The sequence below is a fragment of the Ceratotherium simum genome, chromosome 21, assembly GCF_057802395.1.
Source record: "Ceratotherium simum simum isolate JZ-2026a chromosome 21, ASM5780239v1, whole genome shotgun sequence".
NCBI classification, from domain to species: Eukaryota; Metazoa; Chordata; class Mammalia; order Perissodactyla; family Rhinocerotidae; genus Ceratotherium; species Ceratotherium simum.
Genome location: NC_141920.1, coordinates 40,086,127 through 40,105,174, shown reverse-complemented (window position 1 = coordinate 40,105,174; position 19,048 = coordinate 40,086,127). Strand labels below are relative to the sequence as shown.

The window sequence follows — 19,048 nt, the reverse complement described above, 5'->3', positions numbered from 1 at the left end:
CATTTTAGCAAGTGTCTTAGTCAGCTTGGGCTGTTATAACAAAATGCCCCATAAAGAGGGTGTTTTAAACAGCAATCACTTATTTCTCACAGTTCTGGAGGTTGGAAGTCTGAGATAAGGGTACCAGCATGGTTGCGTTTTGGTGAGGACCCTCTTCCTGGTTTGTAGATGCCTATCTTCTCATTGAGTCCTCACACGGCTGGCTAGCTCTCTGGCTTCTTCTTATAAGGGTACTAATTGCATTCCTGAGGGCTCTACCCTCATGACCTAATTACCTCCCAAAGGCCCCACCTCCAAATATCATCACATTGGGATTAGGGTTTCAACGTATGAATTTGGTGGGGATGCAAACATTCAGTCCGTTGCAGGAAGCAATTCCTACCTTTAGCACAATTATGAGCCCTGGAGCCACCAGGCTCTGTCTGGGTGACCTGCTTAGGCAGTGAACCTTGCTCTGAACTTGGTTGACATCTCAGCTGGCTTTTAGAATTGACCTCAGGTGTGTTCCAGTTTACTCAGCCTCCAAGCTGTAGGTTTTAGTATTTGCTAGCACTCACTGGAGGAGACTGAGCCTGTAATATGACTGAAAGAGGCAAGTATTTGGAATCATAGTACTTGAATTTAAGCCCCAATTACTTTATGGGAAATTTAAATCTCTTCTGTACTTCAGTTTTCTTACATTCTTTTCTTTTTTTTTTTTTCTGGTTTTGTTGAGATATGATTGACATATAACACTGTATTAGTTTAAGATGTACAACATGACTTGATATTTGTATTTGCAAAATGATTGCCGCAATGAGTTTAGTTAACATCCAGCACCTCACACAGTTACAATCTTTTTTCTTGTGATGAGAACTTTTAAGATTTACTCTCATAGCAACTTTCAATGCGGTAGTGTTAACTACAGTTGCAGTTTTCTTACTTTCAAAATGGGGATAAGAGAATGAGATAATGAAAGCTAAGGTGCCATAAGAATATCAGTTATTATTATTATTATTATTACCAGAGTAAAGTTATTACTGAAGTTAATTTAAATGGCAAATTTTAAAAGTTTTAGGTCAAACAAAAAGACATGTATTCTACCTCCTTCAAAAGCAAAAGCCCTTAGAACACCTAGTGTACCAGTATGAGTTTTTTCTAGGTGATTGGGCGGATCAGTTTGGATTACTGCACACAACAGAAAACGTGATTAGCAGTGGCTTAAATAAACAGGCAGTTATTTTCTCATTTGATAAGAAGTCTGGAAGTGGGAAATTGCTGGCATTGGTTCAGTTGCTCAATGATGCCCGGATGTCCACTCTATCACCCTTGACATATTGGCTTTCACCTTCGTGCTTACTGTCTTATGGTCCCAAAATAGCTGCTGCAGCTGCAAATCAAGGGAGGAAGATGGGAGAATCGAGAGTTTACCCAGAAACTCCCTTATGAGGTTTTTAAAAATTTTCTATTTCGGTCTCATTGACTAGAAATGTGTCATATGACCAGCCAAGCTGCAAGGGAGGCTGGATAATATTTACCGTTTTCAGACTCTTTAGTAGAGATAGCCAAGTGAGGAAATACTTATGAATGTGTTGGCCCAGCTAACCAACAGTGATCCCACAGGGGAAATTTGAATCTTTAATTTTTTTTTTCTTTTTTGCTTGCTTGTACTTCCTAATATTTTGGTAATAGACATATTTTGTGTTTTTATAATATGAAAGAAACTGATTAAAGGCCACTGTTTTAAAAGTAATCAAATAAAAGACCTCAACCTACTGTTTTCCTATTGAGCATGATCCGGGAACAGTTTGATTACACATATATTGCCTGGCTGTTGTGTCTCCTTCTCTCATCTCCCAAACCAAGCAGAAGATTCATGTGTAACACTTGTGAAGGTTGACAAACTGTCGCCTGTGACTTTGGGGAAATAAGGACCGTGTCTAATTGAGTTATTCTGTATTATACCCTCTGCAGATCACTTTTTAGACTGTTGTTATCTACCAAAAGGTCACATATAAGGAAGGAACAAAGTCTGGAGACACATGGAAACAAGTTCAAAAGCAGTAATGGCCAAATGTCAAACTTTAGTAGAGATGAGAATTGCAGGGAAAGTTTATAATCAAAATTCTGTTCTCTGAGTCTAGGAGAACAATCACTGTTACTGACAAAGTGGCTGGTAAACAAGTAAAGAAGGTGACAAATGATGGCACCAGGAGATGTTGCAATCTGTAACATGTTGCAGATTAGCTGGTGGTGTCCTCGCTAATGAGGCCAGGTTTAGGGAGGGGGAAAAATGTGGCTTGATTTAGAGCCGATGATATCATGTGTCTAGTCACTGGAGATCAAAAGAAAGCTTGCCTGTAAAACATTGCTAATGAAATTGGAGCAAAGGGTAAGCTCTTCTCTTGGATGTGTCAAAGGGAAGTTTTGCTCTGCACCAAGCCAGTGAGATGGGAGTCATAATTTGTTCTTTCGGATGTGGTTGTGGCCACGTGACCTCAGGTTCAACTCCACCAGCTATGAACTCTGCAGATTTATCAGTTGTGTGTATCAGTCTTTTTAACATCTGACGATTTGGGGACCAAATAGTTATTTTCTTTTCCAATCATGTATGACTAAAGACTGCAGGTACTTTTTTTTTGTATTTTCTTAGAAAGTGGCTGTTGCGTGCATGTGTGTGTGTGTGCGTGTGCGCGCGCGTGTTGGTGATGCTGGTGGGAAGAGTGTGGAGAAGCAATTAACTTTCATATTCTCACTCTGTAAGACCAGATTTTGAACAGCCCACCTGTGAGACTTAGTATCTTTTTCCTGAAACTGGAAACTAATACGTGGAGAGTGAATTGATCTACATCTTCCTTGGATAACTTTGAGGAATGCTGAGGACACTATAAATTTAGGCAAGTCCAAGAAGTGAATGTCACATTCTTTGCAATATGGAATTAGCATGAAAGAGGACAAAACATCCTTAGCATAAAACCCCATTGACAGAAAATTCTACCATATTCTGGAGCTCGGAAGAACTTCATCATGGTAGAACTTATTATTCTGTGTAAGAGCAAATTCTTTCTTAAATACAGTGGAAACCACTGGCCTTGCTTAGCTCCCTTCCATTAAGTTCCATGTGCCCGAATTTCCACAGATTTCCTATTTATAACACCACAGAGGTGCTGAAGAGCTGTCAGAGCCACACTCAAAACTTAACTGAAGCACTCACGTTTCCTTTCCTTCTGGCCTCTAGTTACTGAAAACATTTGCTGAAAATTGCTGTCCCACTCAAGAACTGTCAAAGGTAATTGTGTTGCACAAAAGTTACTGAGAAGCATGAAATAATATGGTTACCACCTGGAGACCAAGTTAATAGAACCTGTCTGATGAGCCGCAAGCCTGCCACATGTGAACACACCAGTTTCTGTCTGAAAACCACGACAGCATAAATTTGTGAGGAAGACGTGTATCAGAGGCCTCTTAGTGGCAATTTACGATACAAATCCCTATGTAAAGGGCAGTTGTCAGGTCACCAAATCCAGTGAGGTCTGAGGATCTGGAGGTGTTGGCGAGGGGGAAGATGGGGGAGAATTAAGCACGTTGGGAATGTGGACCTGTGTGAAGCAAGTAGCAGTACTTACTTCAAAAACCAAGGTCTAGACTTGGCTATTCTCACAGCTGGCAATGACCTTGGTGTCTAAGAAAATGAAAATCAGAGACTCAGAGGTGGGGGGGCTAGAGAGTCTATCTGAGTTATCCACCCCCTTTTTGCCTCTGCCTCAAACTACACTAGTCCAGATGAGCAGGAATCTCTTTTCCTCTTAAAACTCCCCAGAGAAGGAAATCTTCTTTACTTTTGGGAACGATTTTCAGGGTCTCACATCTTCATTGAGATGGTTTTGAACTTCAAAGACCCCAAGAAACTCTCCAAAAATGGATGCTCTATTCATATGGCAAAAACTCCACTAAACCCCTAAATCCACTCTTGGATTCCCTTGGAAACATCTAGTTCTGTCTGAAACTGTCTTTTTGGGTCAGAAATTGTGGCTATCTGGATGTGACTCCAATGCCCAATGTCAGCACCCTAATCTATTAGTCAAGGTGTGGCTCAGAAAAGACGCATTTGAACCAGGAGTTTCCAGCTGTGGGATCCGGGGTCCACATTGGAACCATCTTGACATCGTTATAAAATCAACCAATGTTAGGAGTACCTGCTCATTTTATCTTTGGCAATATTCACAGTTGAGCTTTTGAGGCACAGGAAAAAAAAAAAAAAAAATCCTTGCTTCCCAAGCAGGGATCTCTAAATTGAAACCAGGGATAGCTACATAATTCGTGGGGCCCAGTGTAAAGTGAAAATGTGGGGCCTTTTTTCTCAAAAAAGCAGGAAAAAAGTTTTTTCTTTCTTTTGTGACCTCTCTCTCTCAACCTCGCGTAGTATTTTTTATTTGCTGTTTTAGTGTCACACTCCCTCAGGCATGGGGATACTTGCAGGGTGAATGAAGACCTTCACAGGAAACCAGAGACCAGCCTGGCAACAAAGTATGTGGGGTGTGCATACCCAACCCCAGTCCTCCCTGCACCTGCATCAGGCCCACCAGGGACAGAGGCAGCGATCCTCTCTTGGTGGGGGTCAGGGAGCAGGTACCAAGAACCCACGCCAGGGAGATGAGACAGTGGCGGGAAGCAGCACTGCGCATGTACCAACGTCCTATCGGACCTCACTCGCAAAACACATATTCAAAGATAAAATTATTAAGATTTGAAAAATGGTGACCACAGTATTAAACCCCAGTGCGAGGCCCCCTTCTGAGTTGGTGGCCCTGTGAGACTTCACTGGTGGCACACCCATGAAGCCAGTCCTGGTTGGAACTCATTCTCTCTCAGGATTGTGAAAGCATAACATATCTCAATGGCCATCTGGAGTCTTACTGCTGGAATCTTCTTATCTGATGACTTTTTAATCCCCGTTCTTTTCTATGTAACCTGTTTTTAATTCCTGGAAGCTTTTAGGATCTTCCCTTTAACCTCAGTATTGAGAAATTTCCCACTTGTGCACCTTGGTGTAAATTTTGCACCATTTATTGTCTGGAGCCCTCAGAGAACCCTTTTAGTCTGGAAACCCATGTGTTTCTATTGCGGGACGTTGTCGTGCATTGTTTCTTTGATAATTTTCTCTCCCTCTTTTGTTCTGTTCTCTCTTTCTGCAACTCCTGTTGGCGGATGTTGGATCAATCCTCTAATTTTCTTTCCTTTCTTTTCCTAATTTCTATCTCCTTGATCTTTGTCTCTTCTCTCTGGGAATTTTCCTCAACTTTGTCAACTTTCTATTAAGTTAAAAAAAATTCCATAATCATATTTTTTATTTTCAAGAGCTCTTTTTTTCCTCTTTAATTGTTCATTTTTCAAAGCAAGCTGTTCTTACTTGGATGCAATGTGTTTTCTTATCTATTTCAGAATACTAATAATATTCATTAGTATGTTAATTCCTTTATTTCTTTTTAATCTTATTCTTTCACATTGGAGACTTTTCACAAATATCTGGTGATACGTTTGTGTGGTGTAATAAAAAATATTTGGTCTTTGTCCCTATTTCCTGGTACAGAGCTCCTAAAACCCTTGGAATCTCCAGAGTGAGAACTGTCTTTGGTGTGCTAATGAGATGACCTTTGGCTGGGGGGTTCCTGGGTAGCTTCAGGATGGTAACTAATCTCCAGAATGATCAAGCCATGATTAGAGGGTTGGGACTCTCGGCTCCACCCCCCAACCTCAGGGGAGGGGGAAGGGGCTGGAGATTGAGTTCAATCACCAATGGCCAATGATTTAATCGATTGTGTCCATGTAAGGAAAATTCCATAAAAACTGCTAAACCACAGGGTTCAGAGTGCTTCTGGCTAGGTGAACACATGAAGGTGCTGGGAGGGTGGTATGCCCGGAGATGGCATGGGAGCTCTGTGACCCTCCCCCTGTACTTTGCCCTATGCTTCTCTTCCATTTGGCTCTTCCTGAGTTGTATCCTCTATAGTAAACCAGTAATAGTAAGTAAATTGCTTTCCTGAGTTCTATGAGTCATTCCAGCAGATTATTGAACCTGAGGAGGGAGTTGTGGGAACCCAAAATTTATCGCCAGTCAGTCAGAAGTATGGGTGGCCTGAGACTTGTGATTGGCCTCTACAGTGGGGCAGTCTTGTGGGACTGAGCCCTTTAACTTGTGGGATCTGATACTAACTCCAGGTAGACAGTGTCAGAACTGAATTGAATTGTTGGACACCCAGTTGTTGTCAGAGAAATAGTGTTGGAAAAGACACCATGTATTTGGTGTCAGTCTGTATTCAAAAGTGAGGCACTACGATTGGATGCACTAATACCATGGATGGGGAAACTTCACCGTAGGATAATTGGGAAGTGAATCATCAAATAAATGAAGAATTCCCCAATGTCATTAACCATAGGTCTTTTCTCTCTATAGTTTAGAGAGGAACCTGAATCTCGTGCCAGGGTGTGTGTGTGTGTGTGTATGTGTGTCTGCACGTGCATGGGTAAGAGGAGCTCTGGAAGCAGAGTGGGGAAGGGAGATTGGGGAGTCCACAGTATGAAATGTAGACTTTTATTTCACCCTCATTTCATCTCTGCATTTCTCTAGGCCTGCTCCCCAAGTCCATTTACTCTGAAGCATAAACCTTCAACGTTCTGCCAAGAAGCAAGGAAAGGGTTGTTGCACTGATGCACACAATGGGAGAGGAGACTTGATCGGCTCAAACACGCTATGGGCAGACTTCCAGCAAATGCCCTTTTTCACAATGGGCTTACTCTCACCTTCCTTCTGGAATTTTCATTGCGTATAAACACTGAACAACTCAGCATTTCTTCAGGGTGAAGCAGCTCTGGCCTCCTGAGTCTGCAAGCAATTGGCTTTCCCCTTTCTTCATTCTGCCAAAGTAATTACCATTCCTTCATCCATTTCTCTCCTTCCAAAAATTTGTTGAAAGCATGTATGGCAAATTGTCTCTCAATTCTCTTTGACCTTGTTGATTAATTTGTTTTTTAAAATTCCTTGGCTTTCATTTTAATGAGATTTGGGTAGGAAGAAGAGATAGTCATGGTCAATTCCACTATTTTTAACTAGAAGTTTCCTTTAGAAATCTTAATCTTTATTGGCGTCTAAACCCCTGCACTTTACTCTTAGGTGAATCCTTGCTCTTTACTAAGTGAAACAGTAAACAATCTACAGAAATAGTAAATTTCAGTCTATTTCTCATAGCCTATGTATACTTATTTAAATACAATTCCAATAATCTCGGTTATTTAGTTTTCTAGTTTTTGGTAGATTAGAGGCAGAATTTTAGTGGAAAGTTAGATCCAATGTGGCTAGAGTCAGATATCCTAATAGTATCAAGAAGAACAGCTGGCAGACCAAAAGGTGAAAGAAAACTTATAATAACAAGTTCAAAGAACACATAATATTGCAACAGTTTATATTGGTACAAACAGTCCAACACATTTCAAAATGCCTTGCTGCATTACAGTGTAATACTGATGCCAGCCTCCTATCACAAAACCTTCTACGGCTCCCCAGTGTCTGTAGATATAAGTTTAATGTTCTCTCACTGGGCCATCTGTTGCCAAACATATGATCTGTGGTTCCAATGAAACACCCTGCTCTATTTCACACCTATGAATTCCCGTTTCAGAACTGTGAATTTCTTAGCGTGGCACACCCTTTCTTGCCATCACAAGCCGTCCTTCAAGACCCATTTGAATTCCCATGATGTTCTCTCTCTCCCTTCTCTTCTGTGTCCCCATGGTACTCCTTTAGATTTATATAATAGCACTTGTCATGTTTTGTGAGGAATTTTGAACTTACATGTCTGCCTTACCTCTCCAATCAGATCATAAACACCAGATAGCAGGGGCCATTGTAATGAACCAAAAGTGTTCCCCTAAAACTCATTTGTTGAAACTCTAATCCCAATGTAATGATATTTGGAGGTGGGGCCTTTGGCAGGTAATTAGGTCACGAGAGTGGAACCCTCATGAATGGGATTAGTGCCCTCATAAGAAGAGGCCAGAGAGCTAGCTAGCCCTCTTTCCACCATGTGAAGATACAAGAAATTGGCAGTCTGCAAATCAGGAAGAGGGCCCTCATCAAGAACCCAACCATGCTGGCACCCTGATCTCAGACTTCCAGCCTCCAGAACTGTGAGAAATAAATTTCTGATGTTTGTAAGTCACCCAGACTATGGTATATTTGTTATAGCAGCCCAAACTGACTAAGACAGCCATTACTCTTGGCATAATGCCTTGCCTGTAAATGCTCCTGAATAAATGTTTGTTGAATCCAATTGAAAGCATGATAACTGATGTTTGACATGATAATCCTTAGTCCTTCAGGAAAGATCGAATAGGAATCTGTACAGAAGGCAGGGCCAGCCCGGTGGTGAAGTGGTTAAGTTCACGTGCTCCCCTCCAGCAGCCCAGGGTTCGCAGGTTTAGATCCTGGGGGCAGACCTATGCACCGCTTATCAAGCCACGCTGTGGCAGGCATCCCACAAATAAAGTAGAGGAAGATGGGCACGGATGTTAGCCCAGGGCCAATCTTTCTCAGCAAAAAGAAGAAGGTTGGCAATGGATGTTAGCTCGGGGCTAATCTTCCTCATCGAAAAAAAAAAAGAAGAAGGTAAATGTGTGATGCATTTTAAAAAGATTTCAAAAACAATTTAAAAAGAAAGAAAAAAGAAGAAAAATAATGTTCTATAAATGGAATCATAGAGTATGTGACATTTTGAGATTGGCTTTTCTCCTCAAGATAATACCCTTAAAAAATAAAAATGAAATGAAATAAATTTTTATAATATATAAAGGGCATATTACTTTTAATTTATCATAAAATTTATTGCTTGTTGATAGAACAATGAGGCACTATTTTTCACATGGACAACAATCCTTTTATCCCACCAAGCTGTTTAAGTTTGAACATTATAGCTTACATATGAAATGTCAACTATGTCTTTGTAAAAGGAGGCAGGGGTAAAGCGTTGTGGCAGGTGGGAAAAAAATATGAATATTTTTATTTCAGTATGTTTTGGAGAGCAACTATGTGTTTCTTGACATAACTGACCTGTTCCCAGAATATTTGGGATCAACCCTATCTTGCTCTTCACTCATGGTGTAATTTCCAAGGTGCTTTTATCTTCGCTTTGGATTGATCTTTGATTAGGTGTGACTCCTAACACATTTGCTTTAAATTTTTCTCCCCTCCCCTGACAAGTGGTTAATGATCTCAAAATGCCACACTGCATTCTCAGGATTTCCCAGGAAGTCAAGTGTGGGTAGAACAATAAAACAAATAAAAAATGCAGAATCACCTTATTGGTGATCTCTACAAGTACGTGCCAGGCCAACTTCGTGGGTATGTGACTTGGGCAGTTGTGTGGGTTGTGCTCAGAAGGGCCTTTTGCTTGGTTGAATGCTCTGCTGTTGCTATCCTGACACTCTTAATGATTTTATCTTTTAACTTGTGTTGTGTAAGTGAAGTCTGTTGGGGCCATGGGGCACGCATGTGAGCAGATGAGATATGTACAATATGTGGGTCTGCTTTCCATTGGCAGACAGTGTTTGCGATGGCCCGTGAACACAGAACTCTGGTGGACTCTCGATGCGTGGGAGACCAGCAAGACTCAAAGCATGTATGTCTACAACATACAAAGCAAGCTGTAGCGCTGACAGCCCTGGGAGGCCACACTTTCCATTCAAACCAGAACTTGCCTCCAGTACAGCAAGAAGAAAATGGCATTGTAAGAAACATGAATGACCAAGAAACCTTATCATATCCTATATTAGCTAATTGTGTATGCTGAGAATGACACAGAAGGAAGGAGAAAGATAGGATAATGTATAGCTCCTTTTCCTTTCAGTCCTTCCTAACTCATTAGTAAGCCCAAAATAGAGACTATTGGTAGAATGTAAGTCTATGAAGAAGTAAAATTACAACATTTGAGTTAGTTTTTGCAGTATTTTCACAGTTCTGATAAAAACGAAATACATATGCATGTACGAACTATGAAATACAAATTATGTCATTTTGGTGATTCCTCACACAGTTAAATGCTCTTCTATTTGTACTTAAAATTGCACAATATAAAGGTGAATGGTAAAATTTATGCTAATAACTTAAAAATTTAATTTGATTTTCTTAGAATGACATTAAACAGTAAATAAAAAACACCATGACAAGTCAAGAGGGAAACCATGGAAAAGAGAGGAAAGCTTTGTATTTTAGCATCTTTAACGGCACTTTTTTCCTGCTTTTTGAACAAAGGCCTTGCATTTTCATTTTGCACTGGCCTTCACAAATTACGTAATTGGCCCTGCATGCAAGTAAGGAGTTTGTGACCGACAAAATCACAGGCTAGCACATTTTTGAAGTAAGTAACCTCTATTTCAACAACTACAAAGAATATTGTCAGAAATTGTCCAGGATGGGATAAAACTTTTTGTGATCTGCAGGGACACAGTCAATGAGTGCCCAATGATGGCCATGGCCCAAGGGAAAAGTCACATTGAGAATTACCTGAGGATCAGCCCACTCATGGTCATGAAACATGTTCCAGCCTCATTACATTCAGGAAGTCACCCAGACCATTTGCACCCTGACACAAACTAACCCCAGTTGAAGACCAGTGACCATTCATTCCACAAATATATATTGGTCATAGAACATTGCACAGTGAACAAGACAGTCACAGCCCTTGTCCTTGTGGAATTCACAGACCAGTGTCATGGAATATAACAAATAAAGAAAGGATAAAGTAAAAAAATACTGAAAAGCAATATGGAGTTTCCTTTTTACAGGAATTTGTATTAGTCATCAGGACTTTTCTGTTGCAAGTGACAAAAAAACCCTCACCTCAAACTGACTTAAGCAAAAATAAAAAAAAGTGTTATAAGTTCATATAACTCAAATCACATGGAGTATGAGTGGCGCAGAGGTGATTCTCCAAAAGAAAGCAGAGGCAATTTTATCAGAAGAGGGAGACTGGATACTCCACTACAGAATCATTAAATAAATCTTTTTTCCCCCATGTCTTCTTTTTTTTTCCCCTCCCCAAAGCCCCAGTACATAGTTGTATATTCTAGTTGTAAGTCCTTCTAGTTCTTTTATGCCACAGCATGGCTACTGACCGACGAGTGGTGTGGTTCCATGCTTGGGAACAAAACCCAGGCCACCAAAGTGGAGCATGCCAAACTTTAACCACTAGGCCATCAGGGCTGGCTCTAAGTAGATCTTTTGATGTTGTAAATAATGACCCTTGGTTCTATTGGGATATACGTATACTTCAAAATGTTGGCATGATGGCTTTTCTTAAAGCATGAAACTCCTGAATGTTCTTGTTATTTTGGGCCGTGTCTTAAATCAGGGGGACAGCACCACTGGTTTGTTGGGAATGTCTACCTGAGACATGGGTAAAATGTCTTAGAATACTAAAAATGTTAAATAACCCAGAAGAAGGCAGGGAAGTGGAAACAGAGGATAGAGGAAACAGAAGAATGAGGAAACAGAGGGAATAAACATAGAGAATTAGAGGACATTTTAAACTGAACAAAAATGAAAATACAATGTATCAAATTGTGGGATGCAAATGAAGCAGTTCTTAGAGGGAAATTTAAAGCATTAAATGCATTAAATGCTTAGACTATGAAATAAGAAAGGTCTCAACTCAATATAAGCTTCAAGCTTAAGAAACTAGAGATGACAGAGAGCAAAACAAACTCAAAGCAAGCAGAAGTAAGAAAGTCATATAGATATGAGCAGAAATTAATGAAATTGAAAACAGCAAAACAATAGAGAAAATTTATCAAACCAAAAGCTGATTCTTTGAAAAGATTAATAAAATTTATAAACTCTAGCAAGACCGATAAAGGGAAAAGAAGAAAGAAGACAAAAATTACCAATGTCAGAAATAAAAGAGGGGATATTAATACAGACCGTACAAATATTAAAAAGATAATAAGGGAGCACTATGAACAACTCAGTGCACATATATTCTACAATGTATATGCAATGAAGCAGTTTCTCAAAAACCATAAACTACCAAACTCACCCAAGATAAAATAGATATCTGAATAGTCCTATAACTAGTAAATAAATTGAATCCATAGTTTAAAAGTTTCCACTAAAGAAAATTCCAGGCTTGGATCTTTTCACTGGCAGATTCTGCTGATTATTTTAAGAAGACGTAACACTAATTTTATATAATCTCCTCCAGAAAATAAAAGAAGAGGCAACACTTCCAACCCTATTTTATGAGGCCGTTATTATCCTGATCCAAAAATCAAAGACTACAAGAAATGAAAACTACAGACCAATATCTCTCATGAACATAGACGCAAAAACCCCTAACAAAATATTAGAAAATCAAATTTAACAATGTATAAGACCAACTGGGGCTTATCTAGCAAATGCAAGGCTGATTCAATATTCAAAAGTTAGTTGATGTAACCCAGTATATTAAGAGCTGAAAGAAGAAAAACCACATGATCACATCAATAGATACAGAAAAAGCATTTCACAAAATTTAACATCCATTCGTGATAAAAAATTCTCAACAAACGAGTAAAATGAACATCTCCAACTTGAGAATATTTTATAAAAATCTTACAGCTAACATCATATTTAATAAAGACTGAGTGTTTTCCCTCTAAGATTGGGAACAAGGCAAGGATGTCTACTCTTATTATTTGTATTCTATATTGTACTGGAAGTCTCAGCCATTGCAATAGCAAGAACAAGAAATAAGAGGCACTCAGATTGGAAAGAAAAAAATAAAACTGTCCCTGTTTGCAGATGACATAATTGTCTATGTAGGAAATCCCAAGGACCCTTTAAGGAAAAGCTCATAGGACTAATAGTGTAACAAGATTGCAGGATATAAGATAAACACAGATCAATTGTTTTTCTATATAGTAGCAATGACCTACTGAAACCGAAAAAAAAAAAAAAAAAGTGTGGTTATTGTATTAGTTTGCCAGGTCTGCCAAAACAAAGTACCACAGATTGGGTGGCTTCAACAACAGAAATTTATTTTCTCACAATTATGGCGACTAGAAGTCTGAGATCAAGGTTTTGGCAGAGCTGGTTTCTTCTGAGGCCTTTCAGCTGGCTTGGAGATGGTGATCTCCCTGTGTCTTCACATGGTCCTCTTTCTGTGTGTGTGTCTGTGTCCTAATCTCCTCTTCCCATAAGGATACCAGTCATAGTGGATTAGGGCCCACACTAATAACCTCATTTTAACTTAATTACCTCTTTAAAGACCATATCTCCACATACAGTCACATTTTGAGGTACTAGGGGTTAGGGCTTCAACATATGAATGCTGAGGGGACACGATTCCCCCATAGCGATTATCAACAATAGCTCCCCAAACTGAAATACCTAATTTATAAATCTAAAAACCATGTGCAGAATCTATTTGCCAAAGATTTCAAAATGTTATGAAAGAAATCAAAAATGTCCTAAATAAATGGGGAGACATACCATGTTGGAAGATCGTAAGATTAAACATAGTAAAATGTCAATTCTGCCCAAATTGACCTATAGATTTAATGAAATTTCAATCAAAATGCCATCAGGATTTTTTGTAGATAAGGACAAGCTGATTCTAAAATTAACATGGAAAATTAAAGGAATTAGAGTAGCCAAAACAATTTTGAAAAAGATTAAAGTTGGTGACCTCAACCTGATTTAAAGACTTACCTTAAAGCTATAGTAATCAAGATAATGAGGTATTGGGGAAGGGATAGACTTATAGATCAATAAAACAGAATAGAGCATCCAGAAAAAGACCCACACATGTAAAATCAACTGATTTTTGACAAAGGTGCAAAGATAATCAAAAGGAGAAAGGATAGTTTTTTCAACAAATGGTGTTGGAATAATTAGACATTCTATGCAAAAAAGTAAACCTTGACCTAAACCTCACACTTTATAAAAAAATTAACTCAAAATGAATCACGGGTCTAAATACAAAATGTAAAACTATATAAAATTTTTAAAAGAAAACAAAAGAGAAAATCTTTCTGACCTGAGGTTTGACAAAGACATCTTAGATGTGACATCAAAAGCACAATAGATAAAAGAAAAATGTTGATAAATTGGAATTCATCAAAATTAATAACTTTTGCTTTGCAAAAGATGCTCTTAAGAAAATGAAAAAAAAAAAACTACATTCTGAGATAAAATATTTCAAAATCACATATCTGATAAACAACCTGTATTCAGAGTATATCAAGAACTTTCAAAACTCAACAGTAACAAAACAAACAACTCAATTTAAAAAATGGGCAAAAGACTTGAACAGATATTCCAGTAAAGAGCATATATGGAAGACAAATAAAACACATGAAAAGAAGTTCAACATCATAAACTATTAAGAAAATTCAAACTAAGAACATAATGAGGTATTACTATACATCTATTAAAATGGCTAAAATAAAAAATACTGACAATACCAAGAGTTGGTGAGGATGTGTAGCAACTGGAATGCTCATACATTGCTGGTGGGAATGCAAAATGGTATAGTATAGCCACTCTGGAAAATCATTTGGTAGTTTCTTAAAAAGTCCAACATATATTTACCATATGACCCAGCTGTCCCACTCCAAGATATTTACCCTAGAGAAATGAAATCTTATGTGCTCACAAAAACCTGTATGTAATGGTGTGTAGCAGCTATTTTCATAATTGCTCAAAACTAGGAACAACTTAAATGTTCTTTAATGAGTGATGGATAAAAAAACTGTGGTATAGTCATACAATGGAGTACTACTCAGCAATAAAAAAGAATGAACCACCAATGTGCACACAACAACTTGGATGAATCTCAAAGGTATTATGCCCAGTGAAAGAAGCCAGTTGCAAAAAGTAGCATACTGTATGTTTCTATTTACATGACATTTCAAAAAGACAAAACAATAGCGATCAGCGGTTCCCAGGGGTCAGTAGGGTCGGGGTGGAGGATGTGACTACAGCAAGGAGTAAGAGAGAATTTTTTGAGGGTTGATGAAACTGTTTTTTTAATCCATAAAGAAGGCTCCATTTCAAACTGCTGGGGTTGAAGAACAAAGTTTTCTTTGCTTAAGTGTTAAATACTCTTCTTTTAAAATTTCTTTTAATAATCAGCTCTATGGTAATTCATGGCGTGTATAAGAAAAATCACGCCCAAATTGATGAACCCAGTTTATCAAATGGGAATTGTGAATGAATGCATATTACCCACATTTTGGTGTTTGATGTAAGTGGGATTCATTGCAGAGCTGATCCTTTTGGATCTGGCTTTCTCCTGAAAGGAGTTTTGTCTTCTGAAGCAGCAGTGGGGTTTCATCCATGGTCAAGTCTCCGAGGACAATTTCAAACGACTATTCCAGGAAACAGCTTAGGGAGGAGTGAATTATATTATAACCCCCTTATTACCTTTCTTGTAGCAGAAATTGTGAGCCCTCTCATGACATCTAATCACAACTCTCTTCTGCCTTGTTTGGGCGTCAAAGCGACAGGTTTCTCCCAATTTTATTTATGGAGACAGTTACCAGAAGAGCAAGCAAGCAAGAGCTCTAGACAAATACATCTTAAGCACGAGGGTTGCGCGTGTTGGGGATTTTCTTTCCCAGGACAGATGTGCAACCTCGCTTTTCAGAAGGGACCTGAGACCTCTAACCCCTTGCTAAGAACAAAAGATAATAGTCTCAGTTGTGGTATCACATGTGTTTCCCATGAGAAGGGAAACTCTCCAGGGTCACCCCCCATTTGTCGGGCTGTCCTCTGGGCACCCCCTGGTGGTCACGTAGGTGGCCTGTCTCTCTGTTCCTTGCATCCAGAAGCTCCCTGGCTGGAGTACTTGTAGAAAACAAAGAGAAACATGATTTGTTTCTTTGGAGAGGCAAGAAAGAAATAGCTGACCACCAAGAAGAAGGAGAATAAGAGAAATAAAGTATTTTCTGACCAAATGGTGTTAAAATGTGGTCATCAGAGCTAGGAGTCCTTGTGTTTTTCTTCAGCTGCATGAACAGGTCTCTTTGCCCCCATGTGCTTTAGTTTTCTCGTCTGGAAAATAAGAAACTTAAACTAGGTTATTTCTAAGGGTGCTTCAGCTTTAAACTTACCTGTCATCTCATATGTATATTTAGTAAGTGTGTTCTGCTGAGGGGCGGGAAGCTGTTTCTGCCACCTGACTTGGCACCAGCCCTGAGAAGAGATCAGTGTCTGGGAAATTGAAGAAAATGTGAAGATGTCTTGTAGACATCTCTTTGACCTCCATCATCCAGCCCTTTCTACCTGTGGCAGTGCAAGTAGTCTACCTGAATATATGAAATAGATGATTGCGATCAGGGCAAAATTAAAGCCAATTGAAACTTAGTTTAGTTTCTTTCAAAAGGCTCTCATCCAATCATGATTAAAACCCACTGGTCTTCAGAGAGATCTAAGGATGTAAGTTTATTTATTTATTTATTTATTTTAATTTATTTTATTGCAGTAACATTGGTTTATAACACTATGTAAATTTCAGGTGTACATCATTATATTTCGATTTCTGCATAGGTTACATCATGTTCACCACTCAAAGACAAATTACAATCCATCACCACACACGTGCCTAATCATCCCTTTCGCCCTTCTCCCTCCCCCTATCCCCTCTGGTAACCACCAATCCAATCTGTGTTTCTATGTGATTGTTTGTTGTCGCTTTTATCTTCTACTTATGAGTGAGATCATACGGTATTTTACTTTGTCCCTCTGACTTATTTCGCTTGGCATAATACCCTCAAGGTCCATCCATGTTGTCACAAATGCCTGGATTTCATCGTTCCTTATGCTGAGTAGTATTCCATTGTGTATATATACCACAGCTTCTTTATCCATTCGTCCCTTGATGGGCACCTAGGTTGCTTCCAAGTCTTGGCTATTGTGAGTAATGCTGCAATGAACATAGGGGTGCATGTATCTTTATGCATTTGTGTTTTCATGTTCTTTGGATAAATACCCAGCAGTGGAATAGCTGGATCCTATGGTAGTTCTATTCTTAATTTTTTTTTTTAGAGAGAGAGTGATTTTTTTTTTGAGGAATATTGGCCCTGAGCTAACCTCTGTTGCCAATCTTCCTCCTTTTTTTCCCCAAAGCCCCAGTAGATAGTTGTATGTCATAGTTGTACATGCTTCTAGTTGCTCTATGTGGGATGCCACCTCAGCATGGCTTGATGAGCGGTGAGTAGGTCCACGCCCAGGGTCCGACCGGCAAACCCGGGGCTGCTGAAGGGGAGCACGTGAACTTAACTGCTATGCCACTAGGCTGGCCCCTCTATTCTTAATTTTTTGAGGAATCTCCATACTGTTTTCCATAGTGGCTGCAGCAGTTTGCACTCCCACCAGCAGTGTATGAGAATTCTCTTCTCTCTACATCCTCTCTAACACTTGTTTCCTGTCTTGCTAATTATAGCCATTCTAACGGGCGTGAGGTGATATCTCATTGTAGTTTTTATTTGCATTTCCCTGATAGTTAATGGTGTTGAACATCTTTTTATGTGTCTGTTGGCCATCTGTATATCTTCTTTGGAGAAATATCTGTTCAGATCTTCTGCCCGTTTTTTAATTGGGTTGTTAGTTTTTTTGTTGTTGAGATATATGAGTTTTTTTTTTTTTTAATTTTATTTATTTATTTATTTTTCCCCCAAAGCCCCAGTAGATAGTTGTATGTCATAGTTGCACATCCTTCTAGTTGCTGTATGTGGGACTCGGCCTCAGCATGGCCGGAGAAGCGGTGCCTCAGTGCGCGCCTGGGATCTGAACCCGGGCCGCCAGCAGCGGAGGACGCGCACTTAACCGCTATGCCGTGGGGCCGGCCCTATGAGTTCTTTATATATTTTGGATATTAACCTCTTATCAGATATATGGTTTGCAAATATCTTTTCCCAGTTGTTGGGTTATCTTTTCATTTTGTCGATAATTTCCTTTGCTGTGCAGAAGTTTTTTAGTTTGATGTAGTCCCATTTGTTTATTTTTTCTATTGTTTCCCTTGCCTGGTCAGACATGGTACTTGAAAATATGTTGCTAAGACCTATGTTGAAGAGTGTACTGCCTTGTTTTCTTCTAGAAGTTTCATGGTTTCAGGTCTTACATTCACCTCTTTAATCCATTTTGAGTTAATTTTTGTGTGTGGTGTAAGATAAGGGTCTACTTTCATTCTTTTGCATATTGCTGTCCAGTTTTCCCAACACCATTTATTGAAGAGACTTTCCTTTCTCCATTGTATGTTCTCGGCTCCCTGGTCAAAAATTAGCTGTCCATAGATGCGTGGGTTTATTTTTGGGCTCTCGATTCTGTTCCATTGATCTGTCTGTCTGTTGTTGTGCCAGTACCATGCTGTTTTGGTTACTATAGCTTTGTAGTATATTTTGAAATCAGGGAGTGTGATACCTCCAGTTTCGTTCTTTTTTCTCAGGATTCCTTTGGCTATTTTGGGCCTTTTGTTGTTCCATATAAATTTTAGGATACTTAGTTCTATTTCTGTGAAAAATGTTGTTGGGACTTTGATAAGGATTGCATTGAATCTATAGATTGCTTTAGGTAGTATGGACATTTTACCTATCTTAATTCTTCCAATCCAAGAGCATGGAATATCTTTCCATTTCTTTGTATCTTCTTCAATTTCTTTCAACAATGTTTTGTAGTTTTTAGTGTACAGATCTTTCACCTCTGGTTAAGTTTATTCCTCGGTATTTTATTCTTTTCATTGCAATTGTAAATGGGATTGTATTCTTAATTTCTCTAAATAATCCACCAAAAAACTTTTAGAAATAATAAATGAATATGGCAAAGTTGCAGGATACAAAATCAACATACAAAAATCACTTGTGTTTCTATACACTAACAACGAAGTAGCAGAAAGGATGTAAGTTTAAATCCTATGCTCTTGCTAAAAATGTAGACAAGACCCTCTTACCACACCTTTGGGTCCTGCTCATCATTTTAAGGCTTCATAAGCCCTGAAGCTAGAAGCTGTGTTTTAAAAATACACCTCACATTTAGTGTGCT

General features: G+C 39.0%; 1 protein-coding gene across 3 annotated transcripts in view; it reads left to right on the top strand.

Annotated features, from left to right (window-relative positions):
• The window catches only part of TASP1 (taspase 1), a 254,221-nt gene extending 245,900 nt beyond the window's left edge, over positions 1 to 8,321 (top strand). For 2 of the 3 annotated variants that reach the window (XM_087445625.1, XM_087445624.1), the window contains one exon: positions 6,608 to 8,320. In XM_087445625.1, the coding sequence (XP_087301751.1) occupies positions 6,608 to 6,688 (81 nt within the window). In that variant the 3' untranslated portion in view covers positions 6,689 to 8,320. Of the gene's footprint in view, positions 1 to 6,607 lie in introns of all 3 variants that reach the window. The other variant, XM_087445629.1, reaches the window with a different exon arrangement.
• The last annotated feature ends 10,727 nt before the right edge of the window (positions 8,322 to 19,048 follow it).